The following is a 27,636-nucleotide window of genomic DNA, read 5'->3' as shown; positions in this document are numbered from 1 at the left end:
ATTGAGATAGTTTTGGATGAGTTGGACCGCATAGTGGAAAATAGGCAATTAGTGCTCAGCATATGTGGAAACGCCTCCAAGACCTTAAGGAAAGCATTCCAAGGGACCACCTCTTGAAGCAGGTTGAGAAAATGCCTAGTGTGAAAGCAATCATCAAGGCAAAGTGTGGCTGCTTTGAAGAATCTAAAATATAGATATTTTGATTTGTTTAACACATTTCTGGTTACTACATGATTCCATGTGTTATTTCATATTTTGATGTCTTCACTAATATTATACAATGTGGAAAATACTACAACTAAATAAACACACTTGAATAAGTAGGTGTCCATAGGTAAATATTTTGCGTATGGTTGTTTGTTCCATAAAAAATTAAAACGAACTACTACGAAAAAAACAGACAAGTCGGATGTTTGCTTGCAAATGTAGCTCCTCCCCGTGGAAAATTACGTTTCGCAATGATGATCCTCACCTCTTCAAACTAACATAAAACAGATATCTTATCCTAGTTTTAGAAGTATTATGTTTTAAAACAGGAAACAAGCTTAGCATTGGGCATATTCTGAACTTATTTGGGCGAGAGTTAAACCACTCGACCTCGTCTTCCCAATCAGTCCCAAATTGCAACATAACGGGGGCAAGGGTTCATTGTTAGAGGAGCGCGCCACGTGGTGACGTGTACCTGCTGGTACTTGGGGCGGCGCTGACTGACATGGACATACGTTATTTCCAGTCTCAGTTAGGGGAAGTTAAAATATATGTTGGCTGTTCAACTGTTTTATTTGGTTTTGTCTGTCGAAGCTAAAAAGGAACCGTGTGCTATAATGTGAGGATATGAAGTCTAACAACTTGTAATCAAGCAGCGTTATGACTTATTGTGTTGTCGAAAACCATTGGACTAAATTCGAATTATTTAATGGCTAACTGACTTATATTAATGTATTTGCTTAAACAGCAGGCTATTCTTAAGAAATGGAATGTGGTGTCGGTTGTAGTCTAAGTCTCATTTGCAGACACGTTAGTGGGTTAGAGGTCGTGTAGTTTGCTTTATTTGTGTCCTTAACGAGCTGCGGATGACGTGAATATCGTTGGGAATCAACTGGCAATCAGATCTGATCATAGTAGCCTACTCTAATTAAATAATAAGTGACATTCGTTTCTATTGTAGGTAAGTTTAGTCACTAGCACGTATTTGAATGCATACACTTAAACATGACCGGCGAAAAAGAAAACGACAATGTGGCGGATCTGGAAAAAAATAAAATATATACTGGGAACAGCGAGAAGGTGCGCATAGAGCCCAACAAACAACTCGACTCGAACGGCAACGATACAACAATCAAACTTTACAAGCGGCGATGGTTCATTGTGTTACTATTCAGCTCGTATTCACTCTGCAACTCCTTCCAATGGATCCAGTACGGAATTATCAACAACATTTTCATGAAGTTCTACGGCGTGGATTCTTTCACCATAGACTGGATGTCTATGATATATATGTTGACTTACATTCCCTTCATATTCCCTGTCACCTGGGTGCTGGATAAAAAGGGTCTTCGCGTGATAGCGTTGGTGGCTACGGCACTAAATTGCGCTGGGACTTGGATCAAAGTAGCCAGCGTGAGACCCGATCTGTTCGCGGTGACCATGCTGGGACAGTTCTGCTGCTCGCTGGCACAGGTGTTTATCCTCGGGATGCCGTCTAAGATTGCATCCGTATGGTTCGGATCCGAGGAGGTGTCAACCGCTTGCTCCATCGGTGTCTTTGGAAATCAGGTATGTTCAAGCCTACAGTATGTAGGTTCAATGTCTCTAGATCTAAAATAATGCAATTATGTTTTTAACATGCCTTGTTCTTCACAATACCATAAACCATTTATTGGAATGATTCAGATTGATCCGTCCATTTGGCCCAGTTGGAATATATGGTACACTTCCAATTTACTCCCTCGATTTCCATATTATGGGATTAGGTGTTGAGGACTACATTCAAACTTGATACTTCCTATTTTCAACACCTGTAAGTGCAGATTAAGTGGTTTTCATCTTTATCCGGCACATACTTCAGCCCTAAAAAATAATTAGGCCTGGGATGAGAGAATCATAACATCTTTTGTCAAACAATATAAATTAGAGAGGGTGGTGCACAGGTAAGTCTCAACCTTTGCAGAGCGCATAACCCTTTGCAATCTAGTGCTAGTGATGGGACGCTTGAAGCAACGCTTTGTTACGTGCCTCAAGGTTTTCTAGCGAGACCGGTCGTAATGTAGGTTGAGCTGAACTCAAAGATCTAAGACTTTCTCTATGTACAGGGCCTATATATGTACAGGGCCTATTTCTCTTAAATATTGTTCACAAATGTCTAAATCTGTGTGAGATTTAATAAAATTCCTCCCTAAAATGTGCACTTTCACTGTATTGGGGGGTCCGAAAACCAGTCAGTATCTGGTGGGACCACCATTTGCCTCACACAGTGCAACACATCTCCTTCGCATGGAGTTGATCAGGTTGTTGATTTTGGCCTGTGAAATGTTGGTCCTCTCCTCTTCAATGGCTGTGCGAAGTTGCTGGATATTGGCAGGACCTGGAACACAGTCATATACGCCGATCCAGAGCATCCCAAACATGCTCAATGGGTTACATGTCCGGTGAGTATGCTGGCCATGCAAGAACTGGTATGTTTTCAGCTTCCAGGAATTGTGTACAGATCCTTGCAACATGGGGCCGTGCATTATCATGCTGCACCATGAGGTGATGGTCGTGGATGATGGCACAATAATGGGCCTCAGGATCTCATCACGGTATCTCTGTGCATTCAAAATGCCATCTAAAAAATGCACCTGTATTCATTGTCCTTAACACACCTGCCCATACCATAACCCCACCGCCACCATAGGCCACTCGATTCACAACGTTGACATCAGCAAACTGCTCACCCACCCGACGCCATACACCCTGTCTGCCATCTGCCCTGTACAGTGAAAACCGGGATTCATCCATGAAGAAAACTCCTCTCCAAAGTGCCAGACGCCATCAAATGTGAGCATTTGCCCACTCAAGTCGGTCACGACAACGAACTGCAGTCAGGTCGAGACCCTGACAAGACGACGAGCATGCAGATGAGTTTCCCTGAGATCTTTTCTGACAGTTTGTGCAGAAATTCTTCGGTTATGCAAACTGATTGTTGCAGCAGCTGTCCAGGTGGCTGGTCTCAGACGATCTTGGAGGTGAAGATGCTGGATGTGGAGGTCCTGGGCTGGTGTGATTACACATGGTCTGCGGTTTTGAGGCCGGTTGGATGTACTGCCAAATTCTCTGAAACGCCTTTGGTGACGGCTTATGGTAGAGAAATGAACATTCAATTCACTGGCAACAGCTCTGGTGGACATTCCTGCAGTCAGCATGCCAATTGCACACTCCCTCAACATGCAACATCTGTGGCATTAGTTCTGTGTGATGGAACTGCACATTTTAGAGTGGCCTTTTATTGTGGCCAGCCTAAGGCACACCTGTGCAATAATCATGCTGTCTTATCCGCATCTTGATGTGCCATACTTGTGAGGTGGATGGATTACCTCGGAAAAGGTGAATGCTCACTAACAAAGATTTGTGAACAATATTTGAGAGAAATGGGCCTTTTGTGTACATAGAGAAAGTCTTAGATCTTTGAGTTCAGCTCATGATAAATTGGGGCAAAAACAGAAGTGTTGCATTTATAATTTGGTTCAGTGTATATTGACTTTGCATTGCGAGGTATGTGACTGATGTGAGCCCTTATTGAAGTCCATTGAGCCAATGCAACATCATTGGGGTAATCATTATTTGACCTGTTATTAATTATTTCAACCAGTAGGTGTGATCAGTAAATGCTGTCTAGACGAGGCTTTGAGAAACGAGCCTTTTAGCGAAGCAATGTGCTGGAACGCTTAATCGATTCAACAAGGCCTCGTTTGGGCATCACTGCCAAGAGCCCTTTCCATTTGACGTGTTCACACTGACGGGCATGTCTAGTCTGTCTTTCACGCATCATTCCCTCCAAAACATTCTGTCCGTGTGAGCCGACAACTGTCCCCTTTTAAAAATTCAGCACATGCCCTTCAGAAGGTCTGTGCACGGTATTGGGTGTGCCAGTTAAGTTTAGATCTGAATTAATCCAAAACATGCAGCGAGAGGTGTAAACAATAGTTGGCTCATAGCTTCTCCCCTCTAACACAGAATTGGAGCACTTGGTCGCTGACTGTGGGCCGTAGGGCGGGGTTGAGTCGTAGGGCGGGGTTGAGTCGTCTGGTTATTGGTCTCCCCCCACCAATGACATTTGATAGAATGTTGGGAAATAACATTAAAACCCAATGTTAAGTCACTGTGAAAACAGCATTGGCGACCCCAATCGTATACCATATACATTTTATGTGGTAGATGTGTCTTGCGTGTTTGAAAGTTTGCTTTCTCTTAGCACTGTTCACAGTGGATGTCACTAGCCGTCAGCCTTTGCCATGGTCCATTACCATTAAAGTTTACTGCAGTACTGATTCAACACTATAATACAGCACTTAAAGCTGCTTTCAAACCAAAGACTGGAAAAGTTTCTAACTGATATTAATGATGTTAATTATTCAAGATAAGCCAACTATAAGAAGTTGCCTTGTCTCCTAGCAGCCATTAGAAAAAAACATAGCTCTGGAGTTGCAGGCCGGCACTAGAACAAACGTGTTGGACGGGCATTTGTTTTCCATGGGTGGACACGTTAATCCTGGGTTAGGGTTAAGTACAGGGTTAGGGTTAAGTACAGGGTTAGGGTTAAGTACAGTATTGGGAAGCATCTTACCCAAACTATTTTTAGGGGGCAAAGCATTCCCCCAATGTCCCCTGGGCCTGAGGTGTTGGTAGAAAACAAAAAATAGCTTTCCTAAACTTTTTCTTTATGTCCAGTAAATGTTATGCCTTACATATGAGGTTTTCTTTAGCAGGTATATTGGAAATGCAAATGTTTTTAAAGGTAAACATTTCCCATTCGAACTTTAAATGTGGGAGCTTTTGCATGCTATGTCCGGCTACCTGTCATATAAAATGTCTTTGTCCACTTTATTTTCAAAACTAACTGTTGAGACAGTATGGAAGAGCAGACAGTGCATTAGAGCTACTTCTTCTCCAGTTCTGTTACTCTTTCAGTCCAATCTGACACCCTCCTCTCAGAGCCCAATTGTTGAACGGCAGCACATACTCTACGAGCAGAAACGCTGCATTCTTGAGGCAATGATGATAATCTTACAAAATGTTCTTTCAAAAATAAAATGTTCACTGAAATGTCCTGGAGTCCACCTAGCAGGATTTGGGCGAACCAGGGAATTTGTCTATTTGTGCACCTATGGAAGTTATTTCCTGGTACTCTCCCTTCTCCTGTATAGCCAATGGCTTGTTGTTGTAACTCTTCTATTTACATAAAACACTAACATTGACTTCATTGAATGTGTATACAGCAGTTCTATTATTATCACTTATTTTTTAATCAACAAGAAGTCATGACCCCCCCCCCCCCCCCCCCCAGTATTACAGACAGGTAAATGTGACCTGGGGGGTTTTGCTAATGACTCATTGTGTCCTAATTGAGTTACTTGGTTTAGTAATGAAGGACCTACTTTGCATCAGCCACAGTGACTCAACGACAAACAAGTCATTCATAAGAATGCAACAGATGGCACCTTTATTCATACATTTATTCATATTCTTGTTTCTAAGTAATTAATAATTTGATTGTTAATTATAAAAATAAAACGTCATGGTATGCAAAATCATGATTCTGTTACCCTAACCGAACTCCGACACAGCGGTTACAAATATATAGTACAACTATTGAAAGAGTAAAACATTTTAAATTCTTGAGGCTGTGGTTGGATGAAAGGCTGACATGGAAAAAGCATGGCTGGGTCTGATTGGGGGGCTGATAGTGACACGATGATGATGATATATAGAGCAATGATAAGATCAACTATTGATTATGGGTGTATGGTATATGGGGCAGCAGCCCCTTCAGTGATTGGTCAACTTGATATAGTCCAAGCAAAAGCTCTTAGAGTGTGTAGTGGGGCGTTTCGTACAACTCCAATACAAGCGCTATTAATAGAATCAGGGGAGATGCCATAGGCTATAAGACGACGTAAACTAGGGTTGAAGTATTTAATGAAACTAAAAGGACCTACTGGAAAATTACCAACAAAAACTCTGAGTTAGCATTGGGAGTTTATGGGAACAGCAAGATTGGTCAAAACAAACACTCAAATCTATGGCAGATGACATTGGTATTGGGAATTTAAATGTATGTCCGCCAATATGTTGTTCAGATGTACCTTTGTGGTTGATTCCAGGTCCCATTGTTGATTTATATTTTTAGAAAACTAGCAAAAGAAAGATGTCAGAGGAGTTAGTGGAGGAGATAAGAGCTCGGCAGGGTCAAATATGGGGTGGCTGCCTACAAATTTATACTGACGGGTCGAAGGATCCTGAGAGTGGAAAAGTGGCTTTTGGTATTAGCATACCTGAAATCAGCTATAAAAAAGGTTGTAGGATTCCAGATCACTTATCCGTGTTTACTGCAGAGTTGGTGGCAGTTCTATGTGCAGTAAGGTAACGATAACGAGCAGGAACATTCTGTCATATGTAGTGACTCAGGAGCATCCCTAATTGCAATTAAAGGTATTAAAACTCAAGTCAAGGCCTGATGTGCTTGTGGAAATTTTGCAGGTGTTGTATAGAATACATAAAGCAGGGAATGAGGTGGGGTTTCTGTGGGTTCCAGCACACATGGGTGTGGAGGGTAATGAATAGGCAGATGAGGTGGCAAAGAAAGCAGTGCAGGAGCAAAGAGTTCAAATTAATGTGCAGTATGGGTTACCAGACTACACTGAAATAATCAATAGGTCAGTAAAAGAAATGTGGCAAAATTCATGGGATTGTGAAAGGAAGGGGAGAACTTATTATGTAATAAGTATGGTAGAAAAAGAAAGATGTGTTTATAGATGTAAGAGAAGAGAAGCAGTAGTTTTATCCAGATTGAGGCTTGGGCATTGTGGGCTGGCTCTGATTAGTAATCTTGAAGATTAACCGTCATCTTGAACTTCTTCCATTTTCTAATAATTGCGCCAACAGTTGTTGCCTTCTCACCAGGCTGCTTGCCTATTGTCCTGTAGCCCATCCCAGCCTTGTGCAGGTCTACAATTCTATCCCTGATGTCCTTACACAGCTCTCTGGTCTTGGCCATTGTGGAGAGGTTGGAGTCTGTTTGATTCACTGTGTGGACAGGTGTCTTTTATACAGGTAACGAGTTCAAACAGGTGCAGTTAATACAGGTAATGAGTGGAGAACAGGAGGGCTTCTTAAAGAAAAACTAACAGGTCTGTGAGAGCCGGAATTCTTACTGGTTGGTAGGTGATCAAATACTTATGTCATGCAATAAAATGCAAATTAATTATGTTAATTATGTTATTTTCTGGATTTTTGTTTTTGATTCCGTCACTCACAGTTAAAGAGTACCTATTGTAAAAATGACAGACTTGTACATGCTTTGTAAGTTGGAAAACCTGCAAAATCGGCAGTGTATCTAATACTTGTTCTCCCCACTGTAACATGGTTCTACAAAATAACCAGCCGATCAGAGCTATTTCATACGTCGGTCTCGGGCACATCATTTATTGGTTGTTTTTAAATGTTTGTAATTATGCGACTGGCTTTTGTATGCTACTTTTTGCATGCTTTATCTACTACAAAATAATGTATATTGCATATACATTCACTGTACTACACTCACACGCATCAGTAAGAAGTCAGTATACACTGCCCGCTGACAGAAAAGTGGGTTTACCTGAGTATATCCTCCACCAAACCACTGGTAAGAAGTGAGTGTACGCTAAAGCAGCTGTCAAAAAAGTGGGTATACGGCGTACCCTCACGGCATATACCTGCATATACCCTCCACTACACCACTGGTGCTAACCATTAATTAAATAACCCTCTCAGTGGTCTCATTCACTAACCCTTTTACTGCTAGCATCTAGTACTCCAACATACATATTCAATATACCTCAGTGTGTTGGTTTAAAACTTGTGTTTAGGATTTTGGATTATTGTTCTTCCTCAGAGTTAGATTAACTAGTGGGAAAGATCTGCAGGATCAAGGTGAGTTTTCGATAGGGATTGTTCATATTTAGGGATAATTCTGATTAGACCCTTTATTCACACAATTTGTTTTACTGGTGTAGTTCAGAGGTAATTATGTGCAAAAGTTTTAATCTTGTCTTATTTGTAATGCTGGTAATTTAAAATTACAAGAGATTGATGTCCTCTCCATAATAGTTTCGTCCAAATTAAAATATTTTTGTTTTGATAGAAAGAACAGTGATTAACATCTGTCATTCATTTGGCAAAAAGTCTGTAATTTATTGGGAAGGAATGTGTTTTATGCCAATGTGGCTTCAAAAACCTGACCCTGTAGGCTTAATTAAATATTCACATATTTTTGGGTCAAGTTGTGTCTGGGAAGTCCTTTCAATTCCTCGATGGGCAACTGTACCATCAGTGGGCACAATGGTAACATTGCAGCTATTGAACTAAATGTCAGAAATCCTTTGGAAACATCTATGGGAGCTAACACTGTTCCTGTCTGTTCCAGCTGGGGATTGCTATTGGATTCCTGGTTCCTCCGATACTGGTGCCCAACGTTGAGGACATGGATGAGCTGGCCAGTCACATCCGCCTTATGTTTTACATCACAGCCGGGGTGGCCACACTGCTCTTTATGCTGGTGATTTTTGGTAACTAAACTGTTTGATATTATGAACCATGATTTAGCCTGTAGCTTAGTAGTTTAATGTTAGCTATGTTGTACATAGCTATTTATTACATGGTAACATGAACCCTAGTGTTACCATGTAATATGTAGCTTAGTTTTACCATATAGTTGTTCTGTATGCACTAATTCTTTACAGTCTAAGGTTTCTTTAGATTATGCTGCTTCAGCCTTCTTACTTCCCCTCTTCAGAGCCTGGCTTGGGTTGGTTTTTGTGGGACATTCTCAGTAGCCACAGACTTGTCACGAGTAGTAGGACTGGGATTATCCTAAAAAGACATTGTGTAAGAGAACAATTTGAACTGAATTTCTCCCATGTAATAATAATAATTATTATTATTATTAAGACCTGAGTGTTCCTATTCAGGAGACTGAATAATGTTTCGGAGAGAATGCAAGTGGATAATGTATTTCGCTTTAGGGTTAGGGGTAAGTATTTAACCAGTTGATAATGTATTTCACTTTAGGGTTTGGGGTAAGTATTTAACCAGTGTTTTAGCTGTCAACACCATGAGGAGGTTTTAGATTAACAGTCAAAATGATGTACACTAACCCACCAATCCATAAATAATGATGTTCTACACTAACAGTCCGTAAATAATAATGTTGTACACTAACAAACAGTCCGTAAATAATAATGTTGTACACTAACAAACAGTCCGTAAATAATAATGCTGTACACTGATGCACCAATCCAAAAATGTTGTACACTGACACCAATCCATAAATAATAATGATGTTGTACACTGACACCAATCCATAAATAATAATGATGTTTTACACTAACACACCAATCCATAAATAATAATGATGTTGTACACTAACACACCAATCCATAGATAATAATGATGTTGTACACTAACACACCAATCCATAAATAATAATGATGTTGTACACTAACACACCAATCTCCACCCTACACTGAAGGATTGGCACTATTTCACTCTCCCTGTTGCATTTAAATGCACTGAATGAGTGCAAATGGGGATAGAAAAGGATAGACGGACGAGTTAAGACAGCGGGATAAAGGGTGGAGTGGTGTTCAGAAGGAACTTATAGGTTTTTGGTCAGGTTCTCTCTTGGAAAGAAATGAAGTAACATTAAATGAACTTCCTCCACCCATTTACTGTTTATTTTGTCTCTGTCTGTCGGCTTTTCTCTATCAGAACAAGCATAGACATGCAAATTATTACTGTGATTTTTTTTTTGCTGACACAGAAGTGTCCACTGGCTGCAGGGAGTGATGTCATCAATGTGCACCATGTATTTTACCCCCTCAGAGGGCACTGCGCCAGGTCAAGAGAGTGGGAGGGAAGAGGGAGACAAAAGGACATTTGTAGTGCGATTCTGCAGTGGTGGTACTGTAGTGAGGTTGGCACCAAATGACTGTCTTTATTGTTTGTATGGTTAACTCTTCCTGTAGACCTATTCAGGAACAGACTGAGACCAGCCCATATATACGGAGCATTGTCCGTAGATGCAAAGCGTTGTTCGTAGGCACTGGTGTGGTACAACTGCTGTTGAAGAAGATTAATCGGACTAAAACAATGTAATTCCCCTTTTAATATGACTATTTCTGCTGTTGATAGTGTGACAGTCATGTTGCTCTTGAGGCTGGTGCATAGCGGTGATTCTATTGAACCACAAACCAGATTGTGTGGGTGGGTGTGGGTCTGGTTGGGTGGGGGTCTGGGTGTCTGGTTGGGTGGGTGTCTGGTTGGGTGGGTGTCTGGTTGGGTGGGTGTCTGGTTGGGTTGGTGTGGGTGGGTGTCTGGTTGGGTGGGTGAGGGTGGGTGGGTTCCAGATGTAGAATGTCGTGTGTAGACGTAGAAACCGTTGTCAACATGAGTTTGGCAGTTTTTGTCTTTACTAATGTGTGGAGTCTGCCTCAAGTCAATGATGAGTACTTTGGTTTTCTATCTTTGTCAGACTCTGAAGAACAACAATGTGAATATAAATATGAGTTATTTGGTTTATTGCCCTTCAAAGTCAATCCCAGACTGATTGGTACCAACTTATTTGTAAGTGACTTAAAAGCCCCGCCGTGCTAGTTTGACCGCCCCGCCGTGCTAGTTTGACCGCCCCGCTGTGCTAGTTCAAAAATAAAATAAACAAGTTGATATCTTACAACCACAACTCTTAATCCCCCATACAGTGCCTGTCTGGGCATGTCCCACTGTTTTAATTTAATTTTTGTTTGTCTATATTTCTTTTTATCTTACATTATGTTGTTCTGTGTACTGTTTTGCATTTAAATGCCTTTGGCCAGGTACTTGAAAATGAGAATTGGTTCTCAAGTCATTTACCTGGTTAATTTACTTTAAAATAAAATAAACATCAGTCCCTCTCCATCTGTCTCTCCATCTGACCATGTCTCTCCATCTGTCACTAGTGTTCCAGGAGCGTCCTGTTTTTCCACCCACACGGGCCCAGGCCACTGCTCGCCTCGTCCCTCTAGAACAGTACTCATACTCAGCCTCCATCCTCAGGTTGCTCCGAAACAAACCCTTTATCCTCCTCATCATCACATATGGTTAGTAATATTACATACTTGCAATATCGAGTTTTCAAAACTGCAAGACTGTGACCTTTGAAATGGAAAATGTTCTGTCCACCCCATCTGCTAACAAAAGCTATGAAATGTGATTTTAAAAACTGCAAAACATTCTACAACTCATGGAAACATTTGTAGAATTTAATTAAAGAAGAATCTACATTTGGGATGCACTGATCCAATACTGGCTACAAAATATGGGATGGGAAATGGACGACAGTCTGTGTAATGAGCCAATGCCACAAATCCGATAGTACTAACAATGTGTGGGTTAGTACATGGGGACAGCATCTCTCATTGGCTGTCCCCAAACAGACTGGGGACAGCATCTCTCATTGGCTGTCACCAAACAGACTGGGGACAGCATCTCTCATTGGCTGTCCCCAAACAGACTGGGGACAGCAGCTCTCATTGGCTGTCCCCAAACAGACTGGGGACAGCAGCTCTCATTGGCTGTCCCCAAACAGACTGGGGACAGCAGCTCTCATTGGCTGTCACCAAACAGAACAGGAAGGGTGTTATGCTTCAGTGTGAAAGGGAAAACAATGTTTGGCCTATGCGTGTCTCCCTTTCATAAATTCTAATCTAATCACAGTCTCATAAATCATAAGTCAGGCTTATTACCCGTTTAACAGACACGTTAGGTGTTTTTGCCTCCAAATGATTGAATGGTTTTAGATTACCAAACTGCTAAATATCTGTAATCGATCTGTCTCTCTGTGTCTCTTTTTCAGTGTCCATCTGTCTCTGTTGCTCTCTGTTTAATCTAAGTCTCAATTGGCTGATCTGTGAGTGTGTTGAGTTCCCATTGGCTGTGTCTTCCACAGGACTGAACGTGGGCTGCTTCTATGCTGTGGGCACGCTACTCAACCGCATGATCATCGACCATTACCCTGTGAGTCATGACGCAGGCACGCACGCACTGAAATACACTGACTCATGACCCTCTTACTGACAAACACACACACTGAAATACACTGACTCATGACCCTCTTACTGACAAACACACACACTAAAATACACTGACTCATGACCCTCTCACTGACAAACACACACACTGAAATACACCCATACTCAAATTATAAATACTGTCTTATTTGGATGTTGTCCTTTTTCTTTTTACGGTATTGTGTAGGTATGTCACGAGAACTGATACTTGGGTACCAAGTCGATGCCATAATTCTGAAAACATGATGGTACTGGTTTTTATACAGTACCGTAGGTTACCGTAGGTTACCGTAGGTACCGGGGATCCAAAATGTGACAGATGACAGCAAGTGCAGCTGCAGCTCCGCCACGACTCGTTGAACGGTGCCCTCACTTTCGTGACTGAAGGAGGAAACACTTGTAACTTAGCGAAGCACCTCGAAACACAGACATGCAGATTTATTACAAAAATTCAAGATGAGTGTGTTTCAATTCATGTCACATTAACAACGTATCCAAAGTATTATGCTTGTTATATCCGTATCCTGAAATACACGGTCCAATTATTTTTGAATAAAATATGTGCACTCACAATTACGTTTCAGGACGGTATGGGCACAGAGTTCAGACCCGCCCCCCTCTGTACCTGTATCAGTCTTCATCCCCACCTCAGTGGTGTTAGGGTCACACTGACAACATCTATAAAGCATGTCAATAAAACAATATAAAAGCAAAGATATTCATAAAACCATTCTTCACTGGTAAAAGTCTGGTAAAATTAACTTTAGCCAGTAAAACACTAACAGTTGAGACGTTATAAGTGAGTCCACTTCTCTTCAGGTAAATTGTCCGTCTGTCCTCATCCTCACAGGGTGAAGAGCTGAATGCAGGGAGGATTGGTCTAACTATCGTTATTGCTGGCATGGTGGGATCATTGATCTGTGGCATCTGGCTCGACAGATCTAAAACCTACAAGTAAGATATCTTTTGTGTTCTAAATGGTAGCTTTTTAATTTCATAAATAGTTTATTTTAATATTTAGATTCAAGTTGCACATTATATTGTGTATCAAGTAAAACACAAGAACAACTGAGTGAAAATCCAAAGGACCAAGTCCTCTCTTAAAGACCTATGAAACAATGAACAACCCCAATGGGTATTTGATTATATTGTCAAATATTTACCAAGGAAGTGATTTGATCTTCAGTGTTTATATTTTTTCTTTGGTTATGATTTTCAATAGCGTTTTATTCTGTGATTTAGTTAAATACTTAATTAGGAACTGAATTTACAGTGCCTTTAGAAATGTAGCTACCTTGATTACTTTTTTTTCTTGGTTATATTTTTTTGTTTAAATCAGGATTTCATTCTACTCATCTACATACCATTCTCCACAGCTGTATTGGGACTTTTTATTATTATTGTAGAATATTTAAAGCATATTTAAAAGTAATTTTTTAATATTAACTATCTATTTGATGTGTCTATACTTGACACACTTCGATTTGGTCGTTTATGACAATTCTCTTTATATCTGTAAAGGTCCTTTGGGGAGTGTCATGTGACCAGATTTCGATTGAATTTGTGGTCAGGTTTCTGACTGGGTTATACAAGGATTCTGTAGCCACTACTTTATTTTTGGCTGTGATTTGTCATTTTCTAGCTGAAAGGTGAAACCTCTGACCTACTGTCAGCTTTCTTGTAGATTAAAATGTTTTCCTCAAGGACATTTCTGTACATTTGTCCATTAATTTCTCCTACATGTGCCTGACAATGAGAAACATCCCCATACCATGATGATGCCACCACTGCACTCAAATTATGTTCTTTGGGTTGGGCTGTGTTGGGTTACCACAAAATGTTACACTTTGCATTAAACTTTTTGCAGACCAGCAAAGTCTTTCTACATGGTTTCTGTGCTTGATCCATGGTGGTCAGTAATGTCTTCCTTTCTGCCACTCAACACTACTGGCAAGATTTGTGGAGTGCTGTTTATATTGTTGTGACAGCCACACTTTGATCAGTCTTTGCCTAGATAGCCTGTAGCTCTCTTAAAGTGGCAGTTGGCAATGAGAATTGGGGAGTCATGACAGACCCAATCATGATGTTTTGGATTAATATTTTTAGAACACAACTCTCACACACAGTCTGTGTCACTTGCAATATAAAAAAGATTTAATAGCAACAACGGTACAAAGACCTTGATCAAGTTATTTGAAGTCTTAGTACCGAAACGTTGTTGCTATTAAATCTGTTTATTTTGCAAGTGGCGCAGACTGTGTGTGAGAGTTGTGTTCTAAAAATTAGGAGTTTTTTGTCCTACTTTAGTCGACCCTGGGTCTTCTCCGACTCACCGGTCGATCTGCAGGAGGGAAAAGGTTTTGGTTTTCTTTAAATTTCTATTTTTAAAAGTAAGCTAATTTCATAATCAGAACATTTGCTGTGTGGAGTATGGTGGATAGATGAATGGATCAATCTTAAATGTTTGGTGGATTTAGTTTAATGTCTTCATGTCCTCCAGACAACACATGAATGAATGACTGACTAACTGACTGACTCGCTAATTACTGACAAACAGCTAAACGATTACTCGTGACTGACGGATGACCGGTTGACTGACTGGTTGTTGTCTTGTTGGTTCTTCCAGACAGACTACCCTGGCAGTCTACCTCATGTCCTTCATAGGGATGTTGGTGTACTCCTACACTCTGGATCTGGGTCATCTCTGGGTTGTCTTCCTGACCGCTGGAGCTCTGGGGTAAGACCACCTGTTTTACCTGTTGTCTCTTTCTGTGTCTCTCATGTTGGTGGCAGCATCATGCTGTGGGGATGCTTTATTTATCTGCAGGGACTGGGTATTTTGTTCAAAGTGAAGAACGGATAGTGCAAAATATAGTGAAAACACTTTGAAAAGAACTGCCACCTTAACGTGGTGGAGGGGTTTGAGTACCCGAGTGACCCTAGGAGCTATGTTGTCTGGGGCTATATGCCCCTGGTAGGGTCTCCCAAGGCAAACAGGTCTTAGGCGACGGGTCAGACTAAGAGCGGTTCAAAACCCCTTAATGAACAATACAATTTTGAGTACCGTGACGTCGCCCGGTATGGCGCAGCCGGGGCCCCACCCCGGAGCCAGGCCCGGGGTTGGGGCTCGAATGCGAGCGCCTGGTGGCCGGGCCTTCCCCCATGGGGCCCGGCCGGGCTCAGCCCGAACGGGTGACGTGGGGCCGCCCTCCCGTGGGCTCACCACCCACAGGAGGGACCATAAGGGGCCGGTGCAAAGAGGATCGGGCGGCAGTCGAAGGCAGGGGCCTAGACAACCCGATCTCTGGACACAGAAACTGGCTCTAGGGACGTGGAATGTCACCTCGCTGGCGGGGAAGGAGCCTGAGTTAGTGCGTGAGGTTGAGAGGTTCCGATTAGAGGTAGTCTGGATCACCTCTACGCACGGCTTGGGCTCTGGAACCACACTCCTTGAGAGAGGATGGACTCTTCACCACTCTGGAGTTGCCCATGGTGAGAGGCGGCGGGCTGGTGTGGGTTTGCTCATAGCTCCCCAGCTCTGCCGCCATGTGTTGGAGTTTACCCCGGTGAACGAGAGGGTCGTTTCCCTGCGCCTACGGGTCGGGGATAGGTCTCTCACTGTTGTTTGTGCCTACGGGCCGAACGGCAGTGCAGAGTACCCGACCTTCTTGGAGTCTCTGGGAGGGGTGCTGGAAAGTGCTCCGACTGGGGACTCTATTGTTCTACTGGGGGACTTCAACGCCCACGTGGGCAACGACAGTGACACCTGGAAGGGCGTGATTGGGAGGAACGGCCCCCCTGATCTGAACCCGAGTGGTGTTCAGTTCTTGGACTTCTGTGCTAGTCACAGTTTGTCCATAACGAACACCATGTTCAAGCATAAGGGTGTCCATCAGTGCACGTGGCACCAGGACACCCTAGGCCGCAGGTCGATGATCGACTTTGTTGTCGTCTCATCTGACCTGCGGCCGTATGTCTTGGACACTCGGGTGAAGAGAGGGGCGGAGCTGTCAACTGATCACCACCTGGTGGTGAGTTGGATCCGATTGCGGGGGAGGAAGCTGGACAGACTCGGCAGGCCCAAGCGTACTGTAAGGGTCTGCTGGGAACGTCTGGCCGAGTCTCCTGTCAGAGAGATCTTTAACTCCCACCTCCGGCAGAGCTTCGACTGGATCCCGAGGGAGGCTGGAGATATTGAGTCCGAGTGGACCATGTTCTCCACCGCCATTGTCGAAGCGGCCGCTCGGAGCTGTGGCCGTAAGGTCTCCGGTGCCTGTCGAGGCGGCAATCCCCGAACCCGGTGGTGGACACCGGAAGTAAGGGATGCCGTCAAGCTGAAGAAGGAGTCCTATCAGGCCTGGTTGGCTTGTGGGACTCCTGAGGCAGCTGACGGGTACCGAGAGGCCAAGCGGGCTGCAGCCCGGGTGGTTGTGGAGGCAAAAACTCGGGCCTGGGAGGAGTTCGGTGAGGCCATGGAGAAGGACTATCGGCTGGCCTCGAAGAGATTCTGGCAAACCATCCGGCGCCTCAGGAGAGGGAAACAGTGCCCTACCAACGCTGTTTACAGTAGAGGTGGGCAGCTGTTGACCTCAACTGAGGATGTCGTCGGGCGGTGGAAGGAGTACTTCGAGGATCTCCTCAATCCCGCTGACATGTCTTCCATTGAGGAAGCAGAGGATGAGGGCTCAGTGGTGGACTCGTCCATCACCCGGGCTGAAGTCACTGAGGTGGTCAAGAAACTCCTCGGTGGCAAGGCACCGGGGGTGGATGAGATCCGCCCTGAGTACCTCAAGTCTCTGGATGTTGTGGGGCTGTCTTGGTTGACACGCCTGTGCAACATCGCGTGGCGGTCGGGGACAGTGCCTCTGGGATGGCAGACCGGGGTGGTGGTCCCTCTTTTTAAGAAGGGGGACCGGACTATGTGTTCCAACTATAGGGGGATCACACTTCTCAGCCTCCCCGGGAAAGTCTATGCCAGGGTTCTGGAGAGGAGAATACGGCCGATAGTAGAACCTCGGATTCAGGAGGAACAGTGTGGTTTTCGTCCGGGCCGTGGAACACTGGACCAGCTCTATACCCTCTACGGGGTGTTGGAGGGTTCATGGGAGTTTGCCCAACCAATCCACATGTGTTTTGTGGATTTGGAGAAGGCATTCGACTGTGTCCCTTGCGGCATCTTGTGGAGGGTGTTTGGGGAATATGGGGTCTTGGGTCCTTTGCTAAGGGCTGTCAGGTCCCTATACAACCGAAGCAGGAGCTTGGTCCGCATTGCCGGCAGTAAGTCAGACTTGTTCCCAGTGCATGTTGGACTCCGGCAGGGCTGCCCTTTGTCACCGGTTCTGTTTGTAATTTTTATGGACAGAATTTCTAGGCACAGCCAGGGGCCGGAGGGTGTCAGGTTTGGGGACCACACGATTTCGTCTCTGCTCTTTGCGGATGATGTTGTCATGTTGGCCCCTTCAAGCCAGGACCTTCAGCATGCACTGGGACGGTTTGCAGCCGAGTGTGAAGCGGTGGGGATGAAATTCAGTACCTCCAAATCCGAGGCCATGGTCCTCAGTCGGAAAAGGGTGGCTTGCCCACTTCAGGTTGGTGGAGAGTGCCTGCCTCAAGTGGAGGAGTTTAAGTATCTAGGGGTCTTGTTCACGAGTGAGGGAAGGATGGAACGGGAGATTGACAGACGGATCGGTGCAGCTTCTGCAGTAATGCAGTCGATGTATCGGTCTGTCGTGGTGAAGAAAGAGCTGAGCCGCAAGGCGAAGCTCTCGATTTACCAGTCAATCTACGTTCCTACTCTCACCTATGGTCATGAGCTTTGGGTCATGACCGAAAGGACAAGATCCCGGATACAGGCGGCCGAAATGAGTTTTCTCCGCAGGGTGTCTGGGCGATCCCTTAGAGATAGGGTGAGAAGCTCGGTCACCCGGGAGGAGCTCAGAGTAGAGCCGCTGCTCCTCCACATCGAGAGGGGTCAGCTGAGGTGGCTTGGGCATCTTTTTCGGATGCCTCCGGAACGCCTTCCTGGGAAGGTGTTCCGGTCCCGTCCCACCGGGAGGAGACCCCGGGGAAGACCTAGGACACGCTGGAGGGACTATGTCTCCCGGCTGGCCTGGGAACGCCTCGGTGTCCCCCCGGAAGAGCTAGAGGAAGTGTCTGGGGAGAGGGAAGTCTGGGCATCCCTGCTTAGACTGCTGCCCCCGCGACCCGGCCCCGGATAAGCGGAAGAAGATGGATGGATGGATGGATGTTATTGCAGCAATAGGTGGCTATGCCAAATATTTATGTGTGGGCTCAAATACACTCTATGCTTGCAACATATTATTACACAATAATAGATTTTGCCAGTGTTTTAACATTATTTATGAAACAGAACATGTAATTTCAACGTACCATTGATAATGCCGTAATGTGGGAAAATTAGTAAGGGGTTTGAATAATTTTGGAACTCGCTGTGTAAATTACAAGACTGTGTGTAGATTCTTCATGACAGGCTATCTGCCCCTGTCTAAATTACAAGACTGTGTGTAGGTTCTTCATGACAGGCTATCTCCCCCTGGGTTTTGAGTTTGGTGTGGAGCTGACCTACCCAGAGGGTGAAGGCACCTCTTCAGGTCTGCTCAACTGCTCTGCGCAGGTAAACTTGCACTGAAAACTTTGGAATCACAATTTACCTCCATTACATTTTGAAGTGAATTACCTAAACCTTAACCCTAACAAATAAAACCCCTTTATAACCATAAGCTTAATCCCAAGCCTAAAAAAGCAATTTATGTAAATGAGGACTGTTCAACTGTCCTCAGGATTGATGATACTGATTGATTTAAACCTGTAATAGACATCTGGACATGACAGGTATGGTAGTACACACTCAAACTAACATGAACACAGAGACACACACACACAGAGGGATTAGATGGCTAAACAATGGGGACTGATTATTTTTATATTGATGTTAATTGCATTATTTAAACATGTCTGTCCTATCACTACAACCTGTTCATCACCATCTGTCTGGGAAAGATCATGATTATATTTCTCATCCTTTTTCGTCTCTCACCCCTTCTCTCCTTTACCCTCACCCCTTCTCTCCTTTACCCTCACCCCTTCTCTCTTTTACCCTGTCTTTCTGTTTCCTCTATCAAGGTGTTTGGTATCATCTTCACTATCTCTCAGGGGAAGATCATGGATAACTATGGAACACTGTCTGGAAACATCTTCCTCTGTGTGTTCCTCTTCATTGGTTCTGTTATGACAGGTACAGACTGCTTATTTAATGTATGAATGGAAAATAATATTAGGAAGATTACGAAAGTATCAAGGGACAGTAAATGTGTTGAGATTTTGCATGAGGCAGTGAGACCTACATAAATATGTCCCAAATGCCATCGCTCTGGGTCATATAGATGTAACCTGTAAGCACCACCTCCTTGTCTATATGAACTCTCCCTACATTTAAATGTAGCCTGTTATAGCGCCACCTCCTAGTCCATATGAATTCACCCCTAGTGTTTGTACCAAATGTTAACGTGATTATTCTTGATCGATATATACAACTATGTTTAAAGTTAATTTGTTGTAGTAAGGAGATATTGAAGGAGATAAGGAGAATGCCTTGGGTTACCATTGATATATTTTTGGTGTTAGACTGCCCTTTACTGGAAACTCTGCCTTACTGCCCCTGCAGAAGGATTGTCCCCAATGCATTTACTTTTAGGTAATTTAACTTATCCAGAGAGAATTACAGAGTGCATGGTGTCTCATACTTTTCCCCTCATACTGGCCACTCTGGTTGATCGAACCCACAACCCTGGAGTTGCAAGCTCCATGCTCTACCAACTAAACTACAAGGAACCCCCTTTCAGTAGCAAGGCATTTCCTTTTCCAGTGGAATCACATGTTCAGCTAATCTGAATAAAGGAGTTTAATTTGTTGTAGTAAGGTGTCAACAGGACTCCCATGCAGGACACCCATCTTATATTAAACTTAACCATGTTCACTTTCTAAGAAAAGTATTTCTTCTCACCAGGATTCATCAAGCCAGAACTGCGGAGACAGAAAGCTAACCAGATGGCCAGGGCCACTGTGAGTCTGTCTGTCTGGAAATTAGTCTGGGTTCTGTCTGGAAATTAGTCTGGGTTCTGTCTGGAAATTAGTCTGGGGTCTGTCTGGAAATTAGTCTGGGGTCTGTCTGGAAATTAGTCTGGGGTCTGTCTGGAAATTAGTCTGGGGTCTGTCTGGAAATTAGTCTGGGGTCTGTCTGGAAATTAGTCTGGGGTCTGTCTGGAAATTAGTCTGGGGTCTGTCTGGAAATTAGTCTGGGGTCTGTCTGGAAATTAGTCTGGGGTCTGTCTGGAAATTAGTCTGGGGTCTGTCTGGAAATTAGTCTGGGGTCTGTCTGGAAATTAGTCTGGGGTCTGTCTGGAAATTAGTCTGGGGTCTGTCTGGAAATTAGTCTGGGGTCTCTCTGGAAATTAGTCTGGGGTCTCTCTGGAAATTAGTCTGGGGTCCGTCTAGAAATTAGTCTGGGGTCCGTCTAGAAATTAGTCTGGGGTCTCTCTGGAAATTAGTCTGGGGTCTCTCTGGAAATTAGTCTGGGGTCTGTCTGTCTGGGTGTAAGTGTGGATTCTGTCTGGGTGTATAATAACTAGTAATAATAATAACTTTTTGTATAGTACTTTTCTAGTACAATTGGTGTTTTACACTCAATAAAAATAGAAATAAATTAAAATAATAATATAAAAACATATATATGACATTCTGTGGTAGGCTGTTCCAGAGTCTAGGGGCCCGTATAGCAAAGGCCCGGTTCTCTTTTGTTTTCAGTCTAGACTCCAGAATAGCCAGCATTTATTTTTCAGATGATCTTAGAGGCCCAACAGTACAGTATGGGTTTAGCATGTCACTAATGTAATCAGGTGCCAGACCATGTAGTGCCTTCAATTTTATAAGTAGAATATTAAAATCTACTCTGAAATTCACCGGTAACTAATGTAGAGCTGCCAACACTGGGGTTATATGAGACCTTGATTTAGCTTTTGTAAGAAGTTTGGCAGCTGAATTCTGCAGTTTACTTGTAATTTACTTAGGGTGTTCTTGTTTAGGCATGTAAACATGCTGAAACATCTGTGTCCTCAAAAGATAAAACCAATCTATTTTGGCAATGTTGGTAGAAGTGTGACTGGCTAAGTTTTTTGTTATATTCAAATTTTAAGTCTGGATCAAAGAAAACTCCCAGATTTCTGGCGTTTTTTTTGTTTAACTGAAGAAAATTATTAGACATCCAGTTTGTAACGTCTTCCAGGCAATTATGAACACACTTTCTCAAGTAATTTGGCTTAACCGACAAACACAACTGCATATCATCTGCATAACAATGAAAAGAAATGTCATGCTGCCGAATTATACCACCTAATGGAAGCATAGACAGAGAAAACAGTATTGGCCCCAGGATGGAACCCTGAGGAACACCACATATAACAGGAACAGAGGAAGACATGTAATTGTAAATGGACACTACAAATGCTCCATTTGACAGATTAAACCTGAACCAGTCTAGTGCAATCCCAGAGATCCCAACCCAATTTCCAAAGTCTGTCAATTTAAAATGTTGTGGTTTATGGTGTTGAAAGCTGTACTAGAATCCAGTAACAATAAGATAAAACATTCTCCGTCAGCTTTCAACAATAAGTCATTTGTAACCTTAACAAGAGCAGTTTCAGTACTGTGTTTCTGACGAAAGCCTGACTGGAATTTCTCAAAAATAAGAATGTGTTCCACCATTAGTAAAAGTAGCTTTGCTGCAAATTTTCTAACATTTTGGATGAGAAGGGCAGCTTGGAAATTGATCTGTAGTTATTAAAAACAGATGTCAAGATTAGATTTTTTAGGAAGAGACAGAACACATGCTGACTTATAATAGTCAGGGACACAACCTGTACAGAGAGAACTGTTTATAATGGAGAGTAGTTCAGGGCCTACTGTTCCAATAATTTCTTCAAGCAGTCTGAGTGGTATAATGTTTTAAATGAGATATGATATCTAATAGGTCTTCTAAAACAATTGGAGTAAAAGAGTGCGTGCGTGTTGTCAAATCAGTTTTCTTGTTGCTGCATATGTAGGCAATACTGTGTTGTTGCCAAACATAGTTTTTTAAGTTGTCAATTTTGGACAGAGAACTTTGGGTTGGTCCAGGTGGACTCTGGCAAAGTTAGTGTCCATTTCTGATAGATTTATATTTAGGTGACATTTTGCTCACCCTGAATTGTTCTTGAAGGCCCATGTAGTCATTTATTTTATTTTTAACAAAAAAACAATTATTCACCTCCTGTCTCAGCCTGGAATTAGCATTATAAGCTTTGTCCAAATTAATGTATTGAAACTGTGCATCACGAGCAACAATAGCTGCATTTCAAGTGGAAACCTAGTCCCAAACTCATCCAAATATTACCCCAAAGGCACTGGTGACCCAGGGCCCTGACCTGCATAACAAAAATTAAGCTAGACCTGTATAAAACAAATAATAAAAAAAAACCTTGAGGGTGAGAAAAACCTGCATGTTGACAGCCCCTGAGATTTGAATGCCAGGTAAAGGAATCCCGTGAAGTAAGCTACATAACACATCCTCCTCCCCTTCCAGCCGATAAGGGGGCTAAATAGTCTCAAAATCCCTGAATGTGGCAACATTGGCCTTTGCGTACCTTGCGTGCATTACGCCATTACGCTGCTTTAAAAATTGCTAATCATTATGCTTTGATAGACGACCGTTGACATGAGTAACATAAATATGCAAGCGGTGCTCAAAAGCACATTGATTACGTCCTAATTTAGACAAGCCAGAGAGGAAGCAGTCAACATCTCGACAGATGAAACACTACCACCGCCGGAAGCTAGCAGCAGCACGTCTTCACCAGCAACCAGCTTCCCAGCACGACATCTGAGTTAATTTCATCAAATGTAGACCGCCATCAGTCTATTGACGTAGGAGGCAGTGGTATATGCTGTATTTATAGGTAGACCGTCATCAGTATTGATGTAGGAGGCAGTGGTATATGTTATATTTAAAGGTAGACCGTCATCAGTATTGATGTAGGAGGCAGTGGTATATGGTATATTTATAGGTAGACCGTCATCAGTATTGATTTAGGAGGCAGTGGTATATGGTATATTTAAAGGTAGACCGTCATCAGTATTGATGTAGGAGGCAGTGGTATATGCTATATTTAAAGGTAGACCGTCATCAGTATTGATGTAGGAGGCAGTGGTATATGCTGTATTTATAGGTAGACCGTCATCAGTATAGATGTAGGAGGCAGTGGTATATGGTATATTTATAGGTAGACCGTCATCAGTATTGATGTAGGAGGCAGTGGTATATGGTATATTTATAGGTAGACCGTCATCAGTATTGATGTAGGAGGCAGTGGTATATGGTATATTTATAGGTAGACCGTCATCAGTATTGATGTAGGAGGCAGTGGTATATGGTATATTTATAGGTAGACCGTCATCAGTATTGATGAAGGAGGCAGTGGTATATGGTATATTTATAGGTAGACCGTCATCAGTATTGATTTAGGAGGCAGTGGTATATGGTATATTTATAGGTAGACCGTCATCAGTATTGATGTAGGAGGCAGTGGTATATGGTATATTTATAGGTAGACCGTCATCAGTATTGATGTAGGAGGCAGTGGTATATGCTATATTTAAAGGTAGACCGTCATCAGTATTGATGTAGGAGGCAGTGGTATATGCTATATTTAAAGGTAGACCGTCATCAGTATTGATGTAGGAGGCAGTGGTATATGCTGTATTTATAGGTAGACCGTCATCAGTATAGATGTAGGAGGCAGTGGTATATGGTATATTTATAGGTAGACCGTCATCAGTATTGATGTAGGAGGCAGTGGTATATGGTATATTTATAGGTAGACCGTCATCAGTATTGATGTAGGAGGCAGTGGTATATGGTATATTTATAGGTAGACCGTCATCAGTATTGATGTAGGAGGCAGTGGTATATGGTATATTTATAGGTAGACCGTCATCAGTATTGATTTAGGAGGCAGTGGTATATGGTATATTTATAGGTAGACCGTCATCAGTATTGATGTAGGAGGCAGTGGTATATGGTATATTTATAGGTAGACCGTCATCAGTATTGATGTAGGAGGCAGTGGTATATGGTATATTTATAGGTAGACCGTCATCAGTATTGATGTAGGAGGCAGTGGTATATGCTGTATTTATAGGTAGACCGTCATCAGTATAGATGTAGGAGGCAGTGGTATATGGTATATTTATAGGTAGACCGTCATCAGTATTGATGTAGGAGGCAGTGGTATATGGTATATTTATAGGTAGACCGTCATCAGTATTGATGTAGGAGGCAGTGGTATATGCTGTATTTAAAGGTAGACCGTCACTTATTTTTGCACATTCACTTATACCTTTTTAATTTTTGTACTACATGCATGATTTCCTCTTAACAAACATGTGGATTTGGCAACGAAAACCTTATGTCAGATAAAAAGACAACTACAAACGTTATGTCAGATTAAAAAAGACTGATTAAATAAGACTTTATGGTGAACACGAAAACAAAGATTGTATAAAAAGTGTTTCACATATTTTCTAGCAACAGCATCTTCTGTTAAGCTATATCACTTGGTTGGGGGCACTTTTTGTCCAGGTGAATGGATTGTAATTTTTTAGATAAGATAAAACAGTGTAATTTAAAACAAGCTGTGTGTTCCAGGCGGATGGACAGCTTTCTGGTCAACAGCTGGACTATGGCACTACTGCTCTAATCAAGAAGCTGGACAGCCGTTCTGCTTCTGCTCAGGACTGATCATTATACCCTAACCTTATCCCACACCCCTTAATCCCTACCCCCTCTACCCACCCCCTTAAACCCTACCCCCTATTCCAGACCCCTTAATCCCTACCCCCTATATCCGCCCCCTATACCCACCACCTTAAACCCTGCCCCCTATTCCTGACCCCTTAAACCCTACCCCCTATTCCAGACCCCTTAATCCCTACCCCCTATATCCGCCCCCTATACCCACCACCTTAAACCCTGCCCCCTATTCCTGACCCCTTAAACCCTACCCCCTATTCTAGACCCCTTAATCCCTACCCCCTATATCCGCTCCCTATACCCGACCGCTTAAACCCTACCCCCTACACGCTTAGCTCGAGCCTCAGATGAGTCAAGGTATGGGCACAGACAACCAACCATCACTACACACTTTTCTTGTCCATGATTCTCTATCGGCTAAATTGTGCTTACTCTATTATTCTATTAAACTCACCCCTGATTTTCCACACTTTTCATTTCAATTGTCTTTGCTGCAAACTCTCCACCACACACTCCAAATTGCATGATTAGCCACCACTTCATGATAATTTTTCAGATTTTTCAGATTTTCGATGTTTATAATTAACTCAGGTTAAATGTCTAGTGTTGTGATAATGTCTATATCATTTTATGTATTTATCTTTTATGGCTTTTCAGTTGAGTAATGGAAAAAGTTTGACAATTTGAATTCAATGATGCTTAAACATAAATGCAATGTTGTGTCACATGATGGAATGCTACATTGTGGCTGGTGTCTGACATCTGATGAGGTTAGTTTATTGCAGGTTATTGCTAACCTGTTTCAGGTTGTCTGATGTTACCAGCAAAGTGTACCTTTCTTTCGTCAACATTTGGCTGAAGAATAAACTTTTTTCTCATGTACACGTGTATGTTTATTTGTGCTTTAGGTACTTAACCATTGGGTTGTGCCAAGCATACTAAAACAATAATTGTGCTTGTTTTTCAAATCACTGTTTTAATTATCAGGATAACAATTTAGAAATTCTGAGGAACAAATATTTAGGGTTACTGGAACGGTAAATCTCAAGTAGATGTTGTTTTATTGACAGGTACCAGAGGATGGAAGCTTCCTTGTCCCCTCAGTTCTTCATGGAACCTGGTTTTAGATATGGACAAACTTCAGGACACTAACATACTAACACAGTCCAACACAATCCTCTCCCATTCTTGTGATGTGAAGTTCAGGGGAGACGCACAATCAGGATCTCATTATTTAGATTTTACTGGTGAAAATTAGCACAATGGTATTTTGGTCAGGCGTTTGAATCCTGTTAGTGGCATTCCAACACAGCCTGTGGGCCTAGCAGAGGGTGATGCAAAATTCTCAGTGCTGATTGGGTTGGACAGGCCTGCTTGTCTGTCATTGTGGTTGGTCGGCTCATGTCAGCTCAATCTTAGTTGTTGTTATTCAGGGAATGTGTTTACCTTCAGTATCCTGGTTGACCAACAATGTGTAAAGAAGCAGAACACTTGGTGAGGTTTGCATGTTTGAGGACAATCCTAGATCTTCAAATGATCTCGATCCTTTCCTGGCCTACTGTGAAGTTGTTTCAACGACGCAAGGAATGAAAACCAATAATATTCTAATATTTGAAAGCCTGTCGTTCTTAATGCATGATGTATTTCTAAAATGACCACACTAACATGAAAATCTGTTTTAAATATGTATCCATTAAGTTTTCATTTTTGCAAAAAAAAATTGTTATTGAATAACGTTTTGTATTAATTTTATAACAGCAGCACAAATCTACTTGGAGAAACACTGATTTACTGTAACAAGATTATATAAAAATATTTTATGGTTGTCTTGCAAGTTCATGACAACCATAATATTGTGGTTGTGTATTTTTGTAAGATCATTTTAAACTGCCTGTACACAGTATCGATGAACCATTAGTTTCCTTGATAACAAATTTGTTTTCTATAATGTCCATGTTGTTCTGAAAACAATTGCCTGTTGATTTGATGTCTAACGTTTGTTAAAATAAAGTTCCGAGTGAAAACTATTGAGAACAAGCTGTGTCTGTATTCTCCAAGGCCATGAATAAAAAACTAAATTTTCGGCTAAATATAACACCTCCAAACAATTCACTTAATTTTTACCTATCATCCTCTCCCAATCTCTTAAAGAGACAGTAGTCAAGCTCTATATTATAGAAAATAAGGCATATACACTCACCTAAAGGATTGTTAGGAACACCATACTAATACTGTGTTTGACCCCCTTTCGCCTTCAGAACTGCCTTAATTCTACGTGGCATTGATTCAAGGTGCTGAAAGCATTCTTTAGAAATGTTGGCCCATATTGATAGGATAGCATCTTGCAGTTGATGGAGATTTGTGGGATGCACATCCAGGGCACGAAGCTCCCGTTCCACCACATCCCAAAGATGCTCTATTGGGTTGAGATCT

General features: G+C 42.5%; 1 protein-coding gene across 2 annotated transcripts; it reads left to right on the top strand.

Moving 5' to 3' along the window:
* Positions 1-548: 548 nt before the first annotated feature.
* On the top strand, positions 549-27,230 carry flvcr2b (FLVCR heme transporter 2b). Of its 2 annotated transcripts, XM_034287828.1 has the most exons (11): positions 553-1,776; positions 8,663-8,804; positions 11,232-11,372; positions 12,221-12,288; positions 13,192-13,295; positions 14,968-15,078; positions 18,870-18,975; positions 19,485-19,596; positions 20,368-20,423; positions 25,099-25,560; positions 26,274-27,230. In XM_034287828.1, the coding sequence occupies exons 1-10, from the start codon at positions 1,213-1,215 to the stop codon at positions 25,189-25,191; spliced, it is 1,497 nt and encodes a 498-aa protein (XP_034143719.1). In that variant the 5' UTR covers positions 553-1,212; the 3' UTR covers positions 25,192-25,560; positions 26,274-27,230. The 2 variants fall into 2 exon arrangements, with proteins under 2 accessions (XP_019911943.1, XP_034143719.1); XM_020056384.3 differs by lacking the exon at positions 25,099-25,560 and having other exon boundaries at positions 549-1,776.
* The last annotated feature ends 406 nt before the right edge of the window (positions 27,231-27,636 follow it).

Source organism: Esox lucius, chromosome 18 (assembly GCF_011004845.1).
Source record: "Esox lucius isolate fEsoLuc1 chromosome 18, fEsoLuc1.pri, whole genome shotgun sequence".
In the NCBI taxonomy this organism is placed as follows: domain Eukaryota; kingdom Metazoa; phylum Chordata; class Actinopteri; order Esociformes; family Esocidae; genus Esox; species Esox lucius.
This window is presented reverse-complemented; position numbering and strand designations above follow the sequence as displayed.